General features: G+C 39.7%; 1 protein-coding gene across 1 annotated transcript in view; it reads right to left on the bottom strand.

The window, feature by feature from the left end:
* The window catches only part of APPBP2 (amyloid beta precursor protein binding protein 2), a 70,862-nt gene extending 52,339 nt beyond the window's left edge, over positions 1–18,523 (bottom strand). Inside the window, exon 1 of the mRNA XM_030881835.2 lies at positions 18,100–18,523. Within this exon, the coding sequence (XP_030737695.1) occupies positions 18,100–18,237 (138 nt within the window). The 5' untranslated portion in view covers positions 18,238–18,523. The remainder of the gene's footprint in view (positions 1–18,099) is intronic.
* Between the last annotated feature and the right edge of the window lie 2,903 nt (positions 18,524–21,426).

Below are 21,426 nucleotides of genomic sequence, written 5' to 3' on the forward strand. Positions count from 1 at the left end.
GTATCCCTTTAATACTGAAAATTTCCTAACAAATGGATTTGAAACTAAAATTTAGGAAAGTAGTAACCTTAGTTACAATTTTAAGTATAAGTATGCCTATTAACAAACACAAGCTTTTTTTTTCCTCTCAGCTGTTTAATTTTTCTAGCTAAAAAGGGGTCCGCATTTAAATTCTGGGGAGAGAGTAGTGACTTAACTGTTTCAAATCATCCTTTCCTGTACAGCAACTATAATTCAAAAAAAAAAAAAATCCTTACTAGGCTTATCCCCCAAAATGAAAATTTCTAAATTTTATGAATGGGATTTTTGAATACCAATCCAGAAGAAAAAGAGCATTAAATCCTTACAGAGATCTTATATGTATGTGCCAGGCACTGTTCTAAGTGCTTTTCATAAGCAACTCGCTCTGTCCTTCCACAGATGAGGAAACTGAGACATATAAAGTTAAATAACCTGGTCTAAATCACATAATTAAGAAGTGGCAAGGCATTTGCAGCAACATGGATGCAACTAGAGATTATCACACTAAGTGAAGGAAGTCAGAAAGAGAAAGACAAATACCATATGGTATCACTTATAGATGGAATCTAAAATATGGCACAAATGAACCTATCTACAAAACAGAAACAGATTCATAGATATAGAGAACAGACTTGTGGTTGCCAAGGAGGACGGGGGAAGGAGAGGGATGGACTGGGAGTTTGTGTTTGGTAGAGGCAAACTATTACATAGAGAATGGATAAACAACAAGGTCCTACTGTATAGCACAAGGAATGATATTCAATATCCTGTAATAAATCATAATGGAAAAGAATATTAAAAAAGAATGTCTCTATGTGTATAACTGAGTCACTTTACTGTACAGCAGAGATTGGCACAACATTGTACATCAACTATACTTCAATTAAAAAAAAAAAGGGGCTTCCCTGGTGGCGCAGTGGTTGAGAGTCCGCCTGCCGATGCAGGGGACACGGGTTCGTGCCCTGGTCCGGGAGGATCCCACGTGCCGCGGAGCAGCTAGGCCTGTGAGCCATGGCCGCTGAGCCTGCGCGTCCGGAGCCTGTGCTCCGCAACGGGAGAGGCCACAACAGTGAGAGGCCCACGTACCCTCAAAAAAAAAAAAAAAAGCGGCAAGGCAACAATCTGGCTCCAAGCAGTCTATCCTTACATCCATGTTCCTAATAACTTACAGTACAATGCTTTTAGACGGTTTTATATCAGGAAGTAAGAAAGAGTATAAAATGGGCAATTTAAAACATTTTTATAGAAATAATAGAAGAGGGACTTCCCTGGCAGTCCAGTGGTTAAGACTCCATGCTCCCAATGCAGGGGGCATAGGTTGGATCCCTGGTCAGGGAACTAAGATCCCTCATGCCACAAAGCACAGGCAAAAAAAAAAAAAAAAAGAAGAAATAATAGAAGATTAATCCCTTCATAGAGTCACACATCTTATGGAGTAGAGCTTAGAAGAAAGAAAACTGAGGCTCTAGGTTCTTTGGTAATGATTCTTATACCAAATTTTTAAAATTTGACATATTTTAGTTCATTATTACATGTGTTTTAATATTAAATTCTGAGCAGGAAAAGAGATTCAGATGTAGAGAATGGGCTTGTGGACCCGGGGGAGGGGAAGGGGAGGGTGGGACAAACAGAGAGTAGCACCAACATATATTCACTACAATCTATAAAATAGCCCGTGGGAAGCTACTGTACAGCACAGGGAGCTCAGCTCGGTGCTCTGTGATGACCTAAGGGGTGGGACAGGGTGGGGGGCATTGGGGTGGGAGGGAGGTTCAAGAGGGAGGGGATATATGTATACATATAGCTGATTCACATTATTGTACAGCAAAAACTAACACAACATTGTAAAGCAATTATGCTCCAATACAAAAAATTTTTTTAATAAATAAATTTTGCACCCACTGGGTAATGAGGCTATCAAAGGACTAGCAACTTCTTTTAGCTACTGGTACCTTAAGGAAAATAAGAAAAAACAAGTTTATTTTATAAGTAGGTAAATTATCTCCCAAAAGATATGAAACAGACAATAAAAATATTATGTAAAAACATCAACAATACTGTACAGGCATGTAGACTAATCAATGGAACAAAACGCAAAGTTCAAAAGCAGATTTTAGTATACATAAAAAAATTAACATATGATAAAGGAAGCATTTTAAAAATCACTGAAAGAAACAAAAAATTAGTTAATAAAGAGTGCATAAAAATGGGAAAACAAAGTAAGGTACCTCCTGATAAAATAGAACAAAAATAAATTCCAGATTTATCGAAGTTTTAAATATTAAACAATTAAATCATGGCAGTGTTAAAAGCTACCTGGTAACACTGCCTTTCTAAGCATTATATACCACAGGCAAAAATCATAAAGGAAGAGATATGTGACGTGATAAGCACCAAAAATGTCCATGAATATAAAATACTGTAAATAGGGCTTCCCTCGTGGTGCAGTGGTTAACAATCTGCCTGCCAATGCAAGGGACACGGGTTCGAGCCCTGGCCTGGGAAGATCCCACATGCCGCGGAGCAAGTAAGCCCATGTGCCACAACTACTGAGCCTGCACTCGGAGCCTGCAAGCCACAACTACTGAGCCCACGTGCCACAACTACTGAAGCCTGTGTGCCTAGAGCCTGTGCTCTGCAACAAGAGAAGCCACTGCAATGAGAAGCCCGTGCACCGCAACAAAGAGTAACCCCTGCTCACCACAACTAGAGAAAGACTGCGCGCAGCAATGAAGACCCAACACAATCAAAAATAAAAGAAACAAATAAATAAATTTTTAAAATAAATAAATAATAAAATAAAATACTGTAAATAAAAATTAAACATACAATAAAAGTAAGTAAAATATTAGTAACACATTTGTGCAAGTTTTAATATCTTTAATACATAAATGGGTGAAACTCCTGGTGATATTTTAGAAGCAAGGACTTTCAGAGACTAAAGAAAAATTTTCTTTCTTTAAAAAATATTTATTTGGGGCTTCCCTGGTGGCGCAGTGGTTGAGAATCCGCCTGCCAATGCAGGGGACACGGGTTCGAGCCCTGATCTGGGAAGATCCCACATGCCGCAGAGCAACTAGGCCCATGAGCCACAACTACTGAACCTACGCGTCTGGAGCCTGTGCTCCGCAAAAAGGCAGGCCACGACAGTGAGAGGTCTGCGCACCACGACGAACAGTGGCCCCCACTCGCCGCAACTAGAGAAAGCCCGCGCGCAGCAACGAAGACCCAACGCAGCCAACAGCATACTTATTTATTTGCTGTTGGCTGCGTTGGGTCTTCGTTGCTGCGCGCGGGCTTTCTCTAGTTGCGGCGAGTGGGGGCCACTCGCCATCACAGTGTGCAGGCTTCTCATTACGGTGGCTTCTCTTTGTTGCAGAGCACGGGCTCTAGGCGTGCAGGCTTCAGTAGTTGTGGCTTGTGGGCTCTAGAGTGCAGGCTCAGTAGTTGTGGTGCATGGAGTTAGTTGCTCCGCGGTACATGGGATCTTCCCGGACCATGGCTTGAACCCACGTCCCCTGCATTGGCAGGCGGATTCTTAACCACTGCACCACCAGGGAAGTCCCCTAAAGTAAAATTTTTACAGAAAACTGAAGGCAGCTATTGCAATGGCAATACAAGACATCCCCCAAACCGGAGAACTCTCTGGGAGCTAAAGATAGGGATGAAAGCCTGCCTTACCCCAAGGGATTTTGAATTGACGTGGCTGCTCTGCAGCCAATCCAAAATTACCAGGCTGAGTGAACAGTTTAGTGTTAATATCAAATTAGCATACAAAATAATTTAGGCTAAAAACATGGAAACCTCCTAAATGTGCATCAAAAGATGAATGGATAAAGAAGATGAGGTATATATACACAATGGAATACTACTCAGCCATAAAAAAGAATGAAATAATGCCATCTGCAGCAACATGGATGGAACTAGAGATTATCATACTAAGTGAAGTCAGTCAGAAAGACAAATACCATAGGATATCACTTACATGTTGAATATAAAATATGGCACAAATGAACCTATCTACAAAACAGAAACAGACTCTCAGACATAGAGAACAGATTTGTGGTTGCCGAGGGGGAGGGGGAGGGCGGAGGGAAGGACTGGGAGTTTGGGATTAGCAGATGTAAACTATTATATATATAATAGGATGGACAAACAACAACGTCCTACTGTATAGCACAGAGAACTATATTCAATATCCCATGATAAATAATAATGGAAAAGAAAAAAAACAAAAAACAAAACAAAACCAACCCAAAATAATCTAGGCTTATTCCCAAAAACAAAAACTCAGGGGCTTCCCTGGTGGCGCAGTGGTTGAGTCCGCCTGCCAATGCGAGGGACGCTGGTTTGTGCCCCAGTCCGGGAGGATCCCATGTGCCGTGGAGCGGCTGGGCCCGTGAGCCATGGCCACTGAGCCTCTGTGTCTGGAGCCTGTGCTCCGCAGCGGGAGAGGCCACAACAGTGACAGGCCCACGTACCGCAAAAAAACAAAAACAAACAAACAAAAAACAACTCAGAAAGGTTTAGAAAAAGATATAAAAGAAATCAAGTTCAAAACTATGGTCTAGTGACTTCCCTGGTGGCGCAGTAGTTAAGAATCTGCTTGCCAATGCAGGGGACACGTGTTCGAGCCCTGGTCTGGGAAGATCCCACATGCCACAGAGCAATTAAAGCCATGTGCCACAACTACTGAGCCTGTGCTCTAGAGCCCGTGCTCCGCAACAGAAGAAGCCACTGTAACGAGAGCACTCACTGCAACAAAGAGTAGCCCCTGCCTGCTGCAACGAGAGAAAGCTCGTGCCCAGCAATGAAGACCCAACGCAGCCAAAAGAAAATAAATAAAAATAAAGTAATATTTTGTTTTGTTTAACACACATAAGATACATTTATTATTGTTCTCTAATCTCAAAATTCACTTGAAATGTAGCTCCGAAAAAATTAACTTTGGCATATAACTTGATATTCCTTTACTTTGCTCTCATATTACATTGTAAATTACATATAATGTCCTTTATCTGTTGTTTGATTACAATCTTAACGTGTTGTCAGATTACACATTCTTGGATTAAAGTACCACAGAAGTATTTTAATATAACACACACTTAATTAAAAAGCATTGGGTTGGCAAAAAAGTTCATTCGTTTTTTCCTGTAAAATGGCTCTAATAGCACTTAGTTTTCTTTAACTTCATTCGAAACAATTTTGTTAGATAGTATTGTGACAGCTGTCATATCAGCGAGCATTAAAAAAAAACTTATCAAAATTGGGTAATTTTTGTGTAGCCATTTTAATATTGAAGATGGAAGAAAAAAGCAACATTTTCAGCATATTATGCTTTATCATTTCAAGAAAGGTAAAAACGCAACTGAAACACAAAAAAAGATTTATGCAGTGTATGAAGAAGGTGCTGTGACTGATGGAACGTGTCAAAAGTGGTTTGCGAGGTTCTGTACTGGAGATTTCTCGCTGGATGATGCTCAACGGTCGGGGAGACCAGTTGAAGTTGAAAGCAATCAAATCGAGACATTAATTGAGGACAATCAACATTATACCATGCGGGAGATAGCCGACATACTCAAAATATCCAAATCAAGCGTTGAAAATCATTTGCACCAGCCTGGTTATGTTAACCGCTTTGATGTTTGGGTTTCACGTTAAGTTAAGCGAAAAAAGCTTCCTGACCATATTTCCACATGCAATTCTCTATTTAGATGTAACGAAAATGTTCAGTTTTTAAAACAAATTTTGACGGGTGATGAAATGTGGATACTGTACAATAACGTGGAACAGAAGAGATCGTCGGGCAAGCGAAATGAACCACCACCAACCACACTAAAGCCCGGTCTTCATCCAAAGAAGGTGATGTTGTGTATATGATGGGATTGGAAGCGAGTCCTCTATTATGAGCTCCTTCCGGAAAACCAAACAATTAATTCCAAAAAGTACTGGTCCCAGTTAGAACAACTGAAAGCAGCACTCAATGAAAAGCGTTCGGAATTAGTCAACAAAAAACACATAATCTTCCATCAGGATAACGCAAGACTGCATGTCTCTGATGACCAGGTAAAAACTGTTACAGCTGGGCTGGGAAGTTCTGATTCTTCCACTGTATTTACCAGACATTGCACCTCCAGATTTCCATTTATTTCAGTCTTTACAAAATTTTTTTAATGAAAAAAATTTCAATTCCCTGGAAGACTGTAAAAAGCACCTGGAACAGTTCTTTACACAAAAAGATAAAATGTTTTGGGAAGAAGGAATTATGAAGCTGCCTGAAAAATGGCAGAAGGTAGTGGAACAAAATGGTGAATATGTTGTTTAATAAAGTTTTTGATGAAAATGAAAAATGTGTCTTTTATTTTTACCTAAAAACCAAAGGAACCTTTAGGCCAACCCAATAAATGCTTTCTTCTGGAGGTAAACCAAATATTTTAATTTCTTGCTTCTTATAACATTTTAATTGCTCAGCTGTTCCACTCATTGGTTCTATGTCATACTTTAAAAAAAAATACAACTGACCAACATGATTTTTGTATCTTCCAGGGCAAGGTGCTTTGCTTATTGGTTAAGTAAGCAAAAGGTTAAGTGGAAATGTTCACATTATTTAAAGCACAAGAAACAGTTAACTCTCAAATGGGAAGGTAACCCTTTCCTAACGTTTAAATACACTGTCCACATATAAAGATACTAGATTTGCCATCCATTAAAAGAGAAATTGAGTTTTTTCCTCAATCATTACAAGAATGAACTTATGTCTAATACACAGATTCTCTAACTCTGTCTCTCGCGTGATGGGTCAATGGCATAATTTTCAAGATACCATGATTGTGTTAATGGTAGAAGATGCTACCATGGTACAAATGGAAGGTCAAAACAAAAAACTAGTTGGATGTACAATCTAACCAACAGTGATAACCAGCCACATAAAACTCAATATGTATCAGTGATCTCTACATTTGGGTAAGAAGTTTCTCAACTTCTCTTCTTAAACCTTCACTACCAATCTTGGTGAAAATTAGGAGTGTATCCATGAAGCACTAGAAAGAAGATAGTATGGTTATAACAAAACATTCTGCCTCTATAAGAAAACTCATTCTCTACAACTGAAACACTGTAAATCAACTATACTGCAATTTTTTTTTAATTGTAAAAAACAAACAAAAAAAACTCATTCTGTATTCTAGATAGCCAACTTTAAAACATTTTTCCCTTTGATCCCAGAACTGCATATACATTTTTAAATTAGAAAATATAGAAAAGAATTTATAAAAAATAACATTCATTCAATTTTACCATCTAGAGAAAATCACTGTCAACATGACAACACGTTTCTTTTTGGTCCTCTTTTTCTTAGTGATTTGCAGGAGTTTTCAGTATGTTTCATAAATTTTAATTCTCCATTATGGATGTTAAAAACTTTTTTTTTCATTACACATTTTTAAGTTATTAAACTTGGTTCCAAGACACAAGAGTTAGAGAGAAATCATATCTTTAAAACTCTGAATCTTCCAATCTAAGAAGAAAATATGCTTCTTCTACACTTATTGAAGACCTTCAGATTTCTGTACCCCTCTTTTTGGATTTACTCCATGGCATGTTTTCTTTTAACGAGTAAAACATATTCTTTCCTATATTGCATATAAAAAAATTATCAAATTTTTAATTATAAATGTGTAATCATCCTCCTACTGAATTATCTTATTGTAGTTTTTCACTTGATTTTGCTGGATTTTTCTTATTCTAACTGTATTGGTTAGCCCTTCAAGAATGTTGAATATGTAGCATACAGCTCCAGAAATAAGTCTGAAAATCACTTAAATACCAGTAATATCAAATGTTATTTGAATATACTCAAGAAAGTATCTAAAATTGGCGCGAGTTTTGTCTGCTGAGGGAGGAGGCATGTGAACAAAGAGAAAAGTATAATTTCTCAATTCTTTTACAGTTTTTAGTCTATCAACTTCTCTCTTGGATCATTTGTATCTTCCTAGAAACAAAATTTCAGTAAGGTTTGCAGACTGATTAGCACAGAATTACATAAGCTACTGTACATCTAAAGAAGCTATTCTATAACTTAAAAAGCTATTTTTCCCCTTTCCACTGTATCTATGGTTGTTTTTACTTTCTCATTCCTAATTTTGAGAATGTGAGCTTTCTCTCACACTTGCTGATCTGGCTAGCTAGTGAATTAACTACTTAGTTAGTTGAATTATTTACTTTTCTTTTAAACCAATCACCTCAACTTATTTCTTTTTTTTTAAGACTTTTAAAAAAATAAATTTATTAATTTTATTTATTTATTTTTGGCTGCGTTGGGTCTTCATTGCTGCATGTGGGCTTTCTCTAGTTGCAGCAAGCAGGGGCTACTCTTCATTGCGATGTGCGGGCTTCTCACTGCGGTGGCTTCTCTTGTTGCGGAGCACAGGCTCTAGGAGCGCGGGCTTCAGTAGTTGTGGCTCGCGGGCTCTAGAGCGCAGGCTCAGTAGTTGTGGCGCAAGGGCTTAGTTGCTCCGTGGCATGGGGAATCTTCCTGGACCAGGGTTCAAACCCGTGTCCCCTGCATTGGCAGGAGGATTCTTAACCACTGAGCCACCAGGGAAGTCCCTCAACTTATTTCTTGGTCACGCTAATATTTTAGAATATCAATTTTTAGGCTATTCCCCTCTTAGTACAACTTCATGTCCCAGATATTTTATTCTTAAAAATTCAATTTTACTTCTTTTATATATCAAAATAATACAGTCATAAAAATCCAAGCAGTATAAAAAAAAGAAAATAAACAAGAACAACATAACATAACAAGTACTTTGCTTGTTATCTTTTTTAAAAATAGAGATCTTTATCAATATTAAGTGTAAAACACAGCCTACTAAATTAAAATATTAATAATGCTCCTGGATTTTCGAATATTTGGAAGATACTTTAGGAAATAATTTTGTTGATCCAAGTTTCTTTAAAGAACTCTGTCAAAGGATGTTTGAGTGGATTCTCTTTTCCTACTCTCAAATGTCTTGGAAGCTAAGGAAACATTTTAAATTATTTTAATTTTAAAACTTTTTAAAGGTAATATAGCGAGCATGATAAAATTGATAATTTGAGGAATTTATTCTACTTAGAATATTACAATAAGCCAATAGTAACATCAATAAATGGATATAATTTATTTAAGAGAGAATATATGTACAAAGTTAAAAATGACTATAATCCCATCCCTTGAATAAACAGTATGAAATTTTGTGTTCCTCTAATTTTTTTCAACACATATACAAATGTACACATATATTCCTCCATTTAAAAACAACAGGATTATATTATTCACACTACTTTGTAACAAGCTTTTTATTCTCCCCATGTGCTCTCTACTTCAGTATACACAGCATCCTCATTCTTTCTTTTTTTTTTTTTTCTGGCCACGCTACGTGGCATGTGGGATCTTAGTTCCCCAACCAGGAATCAAACCCGTGCCCCCTGCAGTGGAAGCACGGAGTCTTAACCACTAGACCACCAGGGAAGTCCCAGCATCCTCATTCTTTCTAACTGCAGTATGATATTCCATTCCTGATTGATTAGCATGTAGTTGTTTCCAATTTTTGCCATCATAAACAATACTGTACTTAATATTCCCAAATAGAATTTTCTGCACAGTCAACAAGCATTCCTGTAGGAAAAAAAAAAATTTAATGGTATTGTGGATTAAAGGGTATGAGTTATTTGAATGATTAAACCATGACAATCTAGTAAGTGAAGATGAATGTTAATTTTTAAACCTTTTTATTGAAGTATAACATACACATAGATGAGTGCACAATTCATATTTAAAATATAAAGCTCTAAGAGGTACAAACTATTATGTACAAAATAAGCTACAAGGATATATTGTACAACACAGGGAATATCACCAATATTTTATATGAACTATAAATGGAGTATAACCTTTAAAAATTGTGAATCACTATATTGTACACCTGTAATTTGTATAATATTGTACAGCAACTATACTTCAATAAAAAATATATATAATTTAGGACTTCCCTGGTGGAGCAGTGGTTTAGAATCCGCCTGCCAATGCAGGGGACACAGGTTAGAGCCCTGGTCTGGTAAGATCCCACATGGCACGGAGCAACTAAGCCCGTGCACCACAGCTACAGAGCCTGTGCTCTAGAGCCCGTGAGCCACAACTACTGAGCCCACGTGCCACAACTAATGAAGCCCACACACCTAGAGCCCGTGTTCCACAACAAGAGAAACCACCGCAATGAGAAGCCCACATAGCGCAACAAAGAGTAGCCCCCGCTCGCGGCATCTAGAGAAAGCCCACGTGCAGCAACGAAGACCCAATGCAGCTAAAAATAATTAATTAAAAAATATATGGGGCTTCCCTGGTGGCGCAGTGGTTGAGAGTCCGCATGCTGATGCAGGGGATACAGGTTCGTGCCCCAGTCCGGGAGGATCCCATGTGCCGCGGAGCGGCTGGGCCCGTGAGCCATGGCCGCTGAGCCTGCGCGTCCGGAGCCTGTGCTCCGCAACGGGGGAGGCCACAACAGTGAGACGCCTGCGTACCGAAAAAAAAAAACTATATATATGTGTGTGTGTATATATATATATATATATATATATGTATATAATTTTAAAAAGAAAATGAAAGAATAAAATGTAAAGCTCAATAAATTTTCACAAAGTGAACACACCCATAACCAACATACAGATCATAAAATAGAATATTATCAGAATCCCAGACATCTACCTTTGTGCCTCTGCATAGTCACTATCCTCCAAGGATAACTGCTCCTGACTTACTTATGATTAATTTTGCCTGTTTTTGAACTTTAAACAAATGGAATCACACTACATATCCACATTTTCCAAACTGCACCAAGGTTCCCTGGGGCATTGCAAGATATTTGAAGTTTGAAAGAAACAATATTCCACATCTGTATTAAACCATGCCAAATACTAGATTGCTATATTCCTTTCAACAACATCTTATCTTTGTGAAGCAGCATTTTCAGTGGTTGCTATAATAAAAGTAATGTGCAAAAATCATTATGGAACAGAAAATGGAATGGTGGTGACCAATCCGATTCCAAGATGTGAGAAGCTGTACAGTGCCCGACAAACACACACAACCCAGTAATAAGTAATTGTGGTTATTTAAGAATGAAGTACACTACTCTTTGTTCTTTCAATTTTTGTGCACTATTCTTTTAATGGCTCTTAAGTTGTTAGGACGTAAGTATTATTAATTGTTTATATCTACTTAATGAACAGAACTGTTAGGTATTTCTTTTGGCCTAAGGGTGCTATGAGGGGAGAGAGTTTGGGAGACTCTGATACATACTCCTATGACTGATTTCTTTCACTCAATACCATTTGTGAGATTCATCCATATGGTTTCTAACAGTTGCAATTCATTCATTTTCATTGCAAAATATTCTACTATACGACTACTCCACAATTTATTTATTAATTCTCCTACTGATAGACATTGGGATAGTCTCCACTTTCTGGTTATCATGAATAGTATTGCTATGACCTTTTTTTTTTTTTTTTGGTCACACTGCACAGCTTGTGGAATCTCAGTTCCCCAACCAAGGATTGAACCTGGGCCATGGCAGTGAAAGCACCAAATCCTAATCACTAGACCACCAGGGGACTCCCTGAACGTTCTTAAGTGTATATATCTTGAGATGGAATTATAGGGTATATATATGTTCAGTTTTAGTAGATGATGCTAGTTTTCCAAAATGGTTTATCAATTTACATTCCCACTAACAGTATATGAGAGTTCTGATTGCTCCATATCCTTACCAACACTTTTTTCTTTTTCATTTACTCATTCTGAGGAAAGTACAGGAGGACAGCGATTTCCCTGAAGACAAAATGAGGTTGAGCATTTTTCCAAATGTTTGACAGGTCCTTGGAATGTCCCCTTTTGGAGATCTATTGAAGTTATTTCTCCATTAAAAAAAATGGGTTCTTATTTTCTTAATTTCTAGTTCTTTAGATGCAGGATGATTCCTTTGTCAGATATATGTGCTACAAATATTTTCTACTCTGTGGCATGGCTTTTCCCTTTTTCAAAAATAAATTTATTTATTTATTTTTATCTTTGGCTGTGTTGGGTCTTCGTTGCTGCGTGCGGGCTTTCTTTAGTTGCGGTGAGCGGGGGCTACTCTTTGTTGCTGTGCGCGGCCTTCTCACTGCGGAGGTTTCTCTTGTTGTGGAGCGCAGGCTCTAGGTGCGCAGGCTTCAGTAGTTGTGGCGCGCAGGCTCAGTAGGTGTGGCGCACGGGATTATCTGCTCCGCAGCATGTGGGATCTTCCTGGACCAGGGGTCGAACCCATGTCCCCTGCATTGGCAGGCAGATTCTTAACCACTGCGCAACCAGGGAAGCCCCGGCTTTTCCCTTTTAATGGTATCTATCTATCTATCTATTTATGGCTGAACTGGGTCTTTGTTGCTGCGCGTGGGCTTTCTCTAGTTGCAGTGAGCGGGGGTTACTTTTCACTGCAGTGCGTGGGCTTCTCGTTGTGGTGGCTTCTCTTGTTGCAGAGCATGGGCTCTAGGTGCGCAGGCTTCAGCAGTGTGGCGCGCAGGCTCAGTAGATGTGGCGCACGGGCTTAGTTGCTCCGCAGCATGTGGGATCTTCCTGGACCAGGGCTCGAACTGTGTACCCTGCACTAGCAGGCAGATTCTTAACCACTGCGTCGCCAGGAAAGCCCCAGCTTTTCCCTTTTAATGGTATTTTTTATGAATAGATATTCTTCATCTTAATGTAGTCCAATTTTTCAAGTTATCTTTATATTTAGCTCATTTGTATCCTATCTCATAAATCTTTGCTGACACAGTGAAAACTTTTTTTCCTAAAAAACTGTTTTTTCACATCTAGATCAGCAATCCACCCAAAAATGGTAACTGTGTATGATATAAGGTAAGATCGTGATCCTTCTCCCCCTACATGGATATCTAACTGACCAACACCATTATTTGATTTTCCTTTCTCCATTGTACTGCTGTGTCACTTTTATTATAAACCAGCTGACAGTATACATGTGTCAGTCTGCTTCTGGACTGTATTGCTCCATTGGCCTATTTGTCTACCCATGTGCCAAAACCATCTTATCTTGTTACAGCCTGATATTTGATGGTGTAAGCCCTCCAGATTTTCCTTCTTCTTCATGGTTGACTTGGCTTGACACTGCATTTTAATTTGCATTTCATCTGAGCATCTTTTGATATTTATTATGATTAGTATTAGATGTTTTCTTCTTGTATGAGCTAGCTGTTCAGGTCTTCTGAAAACAAGTTGGTTGTCCTTTACATACTAATTAGTATTAGATCTTTCTGTATTAGGAAATTCACTCTTCATGTGACAAATGTTGCCATTTACATAGTCTTTTTAAAAAATGTGCTTACAATTTTCCCCCTATTTTTTAATGTACTCAAAAGTATCAATTTCTTTTTTTCCTCCTGGGTTTTGGTTTCAGGCTTAGAAAAGCCTTCTCTATGCCAAGACAGCATTAGTGTTGGCAAGATGAGTAACAGGACTTCACGTTTTACATTACTCATTTTTATAAAGTTTGACATTTTTTAAATTTGTAAATTACCTCAATAATTTCTTTAAAAAAGAATTTCAGTCATTTCCCACTCTAAGATACCCAACACTTTATTCTGATACTTTTATGATTTCATTTGCCATATTTAAATCTTTAATTCACCTGGAATTCATTTTGGTATAAGGTGTGAAGTAGAAGTCTAACATTCCCCCCAAATAACCAATTTTTCCCCATTTATTTAAAATACAGCACTGTCCTATAACTTTATTATGTAATATATTCTTAAATATGCTTTGGTTTCTATCTAGTCTGTCTTCTATGTTCTAGTAATGTTCTGTCTACTATGTTCTATAAATCAATTTCCCTCTTTGCTGTTCTTGTGCCAATACCATGTTGTTTTAAAATATATAGCCTTCTGGGCTTCCCTGGTGGCGCAGTGGTGGAGAGTCCGCCTGCAGATGCAGGGGACGTGGGTTCGTGCCCCGGTCCGGGAGGATCCCACATGCCGCGGAGCGGCTGGGCCCGTGAGCCATGGCCGCTGAGCCTGCGCATCCGCAGCCTCTGCTCCGCAGCGGGAGAGGCCGCAGCAGTGAGAGGCCCGCATACCGCAAAAATAAATAAATAAAATAAAATAAAATAAAATATATAGCCTTCTAATACACTTGACTATCCTAAATACTGTACATCTTAAAAATTTCCTTGGCTCATTTATTCTCATGTAATTAATTCCTCCATATAAATATATTTAATCAGTTTCCTATACCCAATAAAATTCTGAGATTCTGATTCAAGTTGTAATAAATTCACAGCTTAAACTGACATGAGTGGACATATTTATAACATATTACCTTCTCATCCAGATACATGGTATGGCTGGCTATTTATGTTTTTTTACGCCCTGCCTCCCCTAAAGTTTTTGTTCTCAATTTATTAAGCCTAAGAGTTTTTTATGTGAAAAGAATATTAACTCTTTGGCTGTCAAATACGTTGCAAGAATTTTTTTTCAATTTGTTACAAGCCAATCAAAAAAAAATATTAGTTGAGGCTGTTTATAACTAAGAATGGAAATAAACACAGAAAAAGAAAAAATTAATTCAACTCTAATACTAAATCAGGCATTAATTTGTATGGTTTTCAGCATGAGACTTACAATAATAATTTTTTAAAATCCCAAATTATTAAGTTTAAGACTGAAAACAATAAATAGAACACATTATGGAAACACTTCACTGGGTCAAAACTTAAAACTCTATGGAAAATTCTGTAATTGGAACAGGATAAAATAGACCATTCAGCAGTTACAATAAAAAGAAAAGTTAATAAACTTCACTCTTTGAAGAACCCAGCCCTTCACTCTATTTGCCTTCAGTTTGTCTACAATTTTACAATGCTTTCTATTCACTTTATGTACTTCTATACCCAAATTGTTGAGTACCCTTAGAGAAAACCCATTCTGATTCAAAGACATTATCCTGTAGGATACTCTTTTATGGAACCATCTATATCTCCTATCATTTTTTTAAAACATATTTTTACTGAGCCTCCCTTTCTATATAACTTAGTAGCCATTTCCAACTTCTGTTTAGCCTTTCTACATAAAAGCCACCACTTCTATCCCTGATTCTCAGCAGATGATCTTACCTCCTAATTCATAACTACCATTCTTTGCAAACTTAGTTATGTAGACACTTTGTGTCTTTAACTCTTTGCATCTGATCTTAGAGAAAGAAGTATTCCTTCCTCAACTCCAATGTAAGACTAATACCTTGGACTTCCCTGGTAGCGCAGTGGTTAAGAATCCGCCTGCCAATGCAGGGGACACGGGTTCGAGTCCTGGTCCGGGAAGGTCCCACATGCCGTGGAGCAACTAAGCCCACGCATCACAACTACTAAGCCTGTGCTCTAGAGCCCGCGAGCCACAACTACTGAAGCCCGCGCACCTACAGCCCATGCTCCGCAACAAGAGAAGCCACCGCAACGAAGAGTAGCCCCCGCTCGCCGCAACTAGAGAAAGCCCGTGCGCAGCAACCAAGACCCAATGCAGCCAAAAATAAATAAATTAAATTTTTTTTAAAAAGACTAATACCTTAATTTATGCAGGGTGAAGGAAGGGGCAAGGCTCATTAATTTAACACTCCTACTCAAGGACTCTGCTCCATAATTTATTTCCTGCCTTACTTGTATATTCAACCTCTCATTCCGTTTTGGTTTCTGCCATTCAGCCAATAAATATATTCTAACATCTTCCATTCTTAAAAAAGAACAACTTTCACATTTTACCCTTTCTAAATATCAATACCTCTCTCCCTTCCCTTTTTAGGGAGCAGTCAGCCTGTCTACTTCTTCAACTCCCATTCATTCCATAACCCCATTTCCTAAAGCTTTATGATTGTGCCTTCACCTGAAGCTACTGACAAAAACTAACATAGTGACACTGGACTATGGTAAATCAGGATGGGGAAATTTTTGATTGCACAAATACTATTATTTCGTCTATGACTATGCCTATTGATGGAAGTTGGGACAGCTAGAGGGAGGGATCTGACTGTGAGTTTCTCCTTGACTCTAAATTGGAGAAAAGTGGAAACTGTAAACATTAAGCAAGAAAGCAAGGTACACAGGAACTAAATACTAGGTATGAGACCTAGACTAAATTACTTAACTTTCTCACCTATAAAACAGGGTTATACCCCACTTTACAGTTTAATTGTGAGGCTTAAACAAAATAACTGTGTAAAAGCACTTACAGTTCCGGGCACATGTTAAACACCTCCCTTCACCTTAGCACAGTGCCATATTCCCTACAGGCACACAGCTATTAAGGAGTACAAGTGTACCAAAAAAGACACCATATTAAACCTTTGTGGACTATGTGAAACAGAAAATGTGGCAAAAGCACCATCTGTTCATACTCACTATTAATAATCCATAAATGAAAAGCTTCAATTAGAAATAAAAGTTACTAGAAGATATCCAAGTACTTTGAGGGAATTCAACCACTAAATATACTTTGATTAAATTTCCAATGATTTTCTCTAGAAAGTGTAAAAGATAACACACGATTTATTAAAAGATAGAGTTAGCATACACGAAAAGCTGCAGTTTCCCAGGTTGAGAAAGAAATCCAACTCATCCTTCTTGGGAGGAATGAATCTTAAATATACAAAACTTCCTTAGATATGCACAAAAGTAAATCAATGTATCAAAGGGATCTGGAACAAAGGGAGATTTTTCTCTAACTTCCCCTCTCCCCAAATAATAACATAAATGACCAAAATGAATATTCCCCAAATATCTAGGGGGAAAAAAATTTAATTGTTAGAATTGGTGTAAAGCAGCTGGATTTAGTAGAATGCAGCAAGTCAGCTGCTTTCTGAAAAAATATTCGGGGTGGAGAAGTGGGCAACCTTCCCGATGAAACAACTGCCACAAAACATCATACATATATAAGAACATACACATCTGTTAAATATCAGTTTACAATGTTCCAGCCAACTCACACGTCAAGAGGAAGTGTTTAGATCTAAAAAATAAATCACACTTCTAGTCAAATTTTGCGTGGATGGCTACAGGAGAAGAGGCGTTATCCACGCCGATTCAAGGCAAAGAGGACTGAATAATAAGTCCACTGTTCACATTCAAATGTGGGGGGAGAGGAAAAGGGAGGCTCCCAGTCCATAAAGTTCTCCTCCCTCTCTAAACACTGCAAAACTGTCCACGTCTAAAGACACTTACCCCTGAAACTACTTGGAGACTGACTTGGAAACTTTTTGTTCAGATTTCTGAGGGGGAGCGATTTAGGAATGCTGCAAGATTACAACTTGCAAATATATGAACATACTTTAAATTCTAAAGTTTTTTTTTTTTAAGGATTTTCCCCCTTTCAAGTAGTTTATCACCACTCCCATGTTAATAAAAACCCCTATTCAACCCCTAGTATATACAAAAACCAAAGCTTTAAAAGAGATGCGAATAAGACAGATGACTACTTCCAATAATTCCTCAACTCCCTCCCAATTAGGCAGAAATAGGTAAAGCTAAGGAACAAAAAGCAGAAGAAAAAAGAAAAAAAACTTGGGGAGGGCGGCGAGAAAAAAAACTAGAAAGGAGGGGAAAAGAGCAAAGAAAAGTCCAACTGATGGTGACACTTAATTGGGAAGGGAGGGCAGAAAACATCCCGAAGACACAGGCTAGAAGGGAAGGACTGAGTGGGACAAGGGCGCAATAGAGGAAGTCCACGCAAAAGGCCTCCCCAAAGGGGCCCCAATGTAGGAGGGAACACCAAAAGGGGGAAAAGACTCATTAGGAAGACGTATCCATCAAGGCCCAAGATCTTGCAAGACAGAGGCTACCAGATGGGGTGTTTCTATACTGGTCACCCCGACACCGCCCCATATGTCTCGGAAGACGACCCTGCTACAAGGGGTAAGGGGTTAAACGCGGGGGTTCGCGGACGTGGAAGGGGGTGCGGCCCCAGGGGTTGCTGCAGGAGAGCAGAATGCTGGCCCACGTTCCGTACCTTATAGTAAACATCGAATTGAATGTTCTCGGGTAAGGAGCGGATGTCTCGGCGTGAGCGGATGTAGTTGTCCACGACAGCGGAGATGGCGGTGTTATAGAGGGTCTCTGGGATCCACTCTAGTTCCACGGCCGCCATCTTCCTTCCCTCCTCCTCCGCCTCCTCCGCCTCCTCCTCCCGAAGGCCCCCGCCTCCCTCCGTAGCGAACTCCTCGGCGGCCCCGGAGGATTCCGAGGGGCGGCGGCGGCCACGCGGGCACACAGCAGAAGGGCGCGGCTGCCCTGGCTCCTCCGGGCGAGCTGGGGGCGGCGGCAGCGGGCGCAGGCCCGTGTAGAGAGCGGGCCGGGGATCCGGGAGCAACCGGGCCGAGGCCTCACATTCCGTGTTTGCAAGCACCCTGGGATCCGTCCCAGTGCCTCTCTCTGCAGGGGCGGGACTACGTGTGCGGCGTCATGGCGTCAGCATACGCCGACGCGCTGGAGGGAAGGAATGCGGCAGGCAAAAAACTTGGGAAGAAAAGATCCGTGATCCCGCCCTCGGGGAACATACTTTCCGAGGGCGCTGGAGTTCGGTGGATGGGGGTGAGCTTTTTTCACTGCGACAAGTTATGACAGGTTTTTAAGCAGCTCCTTCCGAGTCACCGGCCGCATCAGTCCTTTCTGCCGATCCTGCTTGGGGGGTTCTTAGGCACGGACCCTTTCCAGGCTCAGGTAGAAGTTTGGGTGCAGAGTTATCAGTCCATTAAAAATCATGCATTCAGAGAATTCACATTACTCTGGAAACCCTCCCTTAGACTCCAGTCCCTAAGCCAAGTTAGGAACCTTCGGCCCAGGAACTAGGGATCAGGATGGAAGGGAGACTTGCATTGTGTAACCATTTGCCCTGTTTGAACTTTACTATGTTTCTTTTTCTAAATGAAACTTACAAAAAAAAAGGGAAAAGAACTGCTTTAGAAGAATTTGTTGGGAAGGTTAGCCTTATTATGGATTTACAAATAGTGGTGAGAGAAAAAGGGCTAAATGGTAACTGTGATATGACTGTGGTAAAACAGAAATGAAAATATCTGTTTCCTTCCGTCCTCAGCCTGAATATCTGCTACTTATGTAACTTAATTTTCCAAGTCTGTGATTTCAAGAACTTTATGCAACATCTTTCTGCTCTAGGAATTTAACAAGGAAATTACTGGCCGTAATTGGTGACACTGTCAATCTAGTAGTCACGCTGTAGCAATGTAAAACCTGAAAACAATGATGATAATGTGCTGACATTTAGAGCTAAAGGAATTGGAAGTGGCTCTTCCAGTTCACCCTGCTATTTCAATGTTAAATGGTTAAATAGTTTGGTCAGAAAGAAAGAAGGAAACACACTTAGTCCTCTTCTCAATCTGTACCAGTTCTTACTCTGTAGTCCATGAACCTGGGAAAGCTGTGGTTGGCCTTAAGGTAGGGTTGCCAGAATTGGCAAGTAAAAAAATACAAATGCCCAGTTACATTTTAATTTCACATGAACAACGAATCCCTACCTTAAGGCACTAAATCCAGAATGCGAATCCATCGGCAGGCCAGGCCCTTGTGAACCGGATGAACAGAGAAACTAGTGGAAACTAGGCCATTTTTGTTGTGGACTGTCCTCAATTGAGGGAAGAAAGCTTCTCCCGTGTACTCTAGAAAATTAACGAGTCCCAGCAGAGCTGGTATTTGAACTCAATAATTATATAAATACTGCCTTTCATATTCTGAATGATAGCATAACATCTGAGTTTTCAGTGGTCAGGGTCAGATTATGAAGGGGCTAATATGATGCTAATGACCTTGGACTTCATCTTGGAGATGATAGGGAATCCTTAAAGGATTGTAAAGAAGCAAAAGGATCAGATTTGTGTGTCAGCAAGAAGACAGTAATCATCTATGACCAGCAGAGCCAGAGGAAGATCTCGAATCATGCACTCCCAGCTACAGAAGGATAGAATACAGAAGAGGACTGCTAAACTGTCATGGCCATCTATACATTTTGGCGGACAGAGGTCCTTTGTATCACAATGTAATCCCTACAGTCCACCAGATCTTTAACCCTTGACTACTGGTGGCCTCAAATTTGGCAGAGAGCCTTGCACTATACAGAGCTGTATGAGATGTGAACTTGGTCCAGAAGGAATCCTGAAAATCCTAAGAGGCAATACACATTTTGACCATTTTTAAATTGCAGGTTCTCCCTTCATTGAGATGTGGGGGTCTAAGTATTGAGCAATACCTTGCTCTTGACTCTGGTTGGATTGTGTCTGTTTCAACAAATGGAGTACCGCAGAAGTGATGCTAGGCCAGAAAAGGCCATATGGAGTCTACCCTGTTCTCTGGAATACTCACTCTCGGATTCCTGAGCCACCATGTAAAAAGATGATCTGCATTGAGGCCACCATGCTCTGAGTAAGCCCAAGCCACACGGAGAGGCTACGTGTAAGCACTCCCAGTCAACAATCCCAGCCGAATGCAGCCTTTGAGTCATCCCAGCTCAGGTATCAGTTGTTTCAGTGAAGAAACCTCCAGATGATTCCTCATCTCTAAGACATTTGAGTTACCTTCAGCCACACCAGTCTTTCCAGATGAGGATCCAAGCATCAGGGAACTGATTGAGACAAGTATCCCTGCTCTGGTCTGAATTCCTGACCCACAGGAGCATATAAAATGGTTCTTCATTTATATCACTAAGGTTATAGTGGTTATGCCACAGCAGGTCACTGGAACACCCCATTTCAATCCCCTAAAGTTCCCAGGAATCCATCGCTTTAGACTCCATAGTCAACCTATTCCCTCTCAGGGTTATACATTACTAAACATATGAATTCATTCATGAGAATGAGACAATTGATAACCTGTGTTGGACAGTTTTCTTAACTTTCTGACAATGGCTCTGCTATACTACTTATAAGAGTGAACTGCCTAACCAAAGAGAATCAGAATGGAAACAATGATTCTTGTCCTAAATTTGAAGAGCCTTTTTCAGAGCCCTCCAAGTCTAAATCCACATAATCAACACCCATCAACCACAGGCCAACAATCACATGGACCTCATAAATAGAATCATCAAGGCACACCTGTGGCAGCACACATCACATAGGCAAAATGACTGGGTCCTGATACTAGCAACCATCAAAGAGCAGAACAAGGCTTTGCCAACCAGTTCTTGTCACTTAGGGAAACAACGAAGATGGGAAATCCTGCCCACTTCTCATCCCTCAGTACCATCACCCATATCTGCAGAAAACTCAGGAGATTTTTGGACATGTTCATAGTTACTGTCCATCTTGTCTTGACCCCTTTAAATTCACTC

This window comes from Globicephala melas, chromosome 20 (genome assembly GCF_963455315.2).
Source record: "Globicephala melas chromosome 20, mGloMel1.2, whole genome shotgun sequence".
In the NCBI taxonomy this organism is placed as follows: Eukaryota; Metazoa; Chordata; class Mammalia; order Artiodactyla; family Delphinidae; genus Globicephala; species Globicephala melas.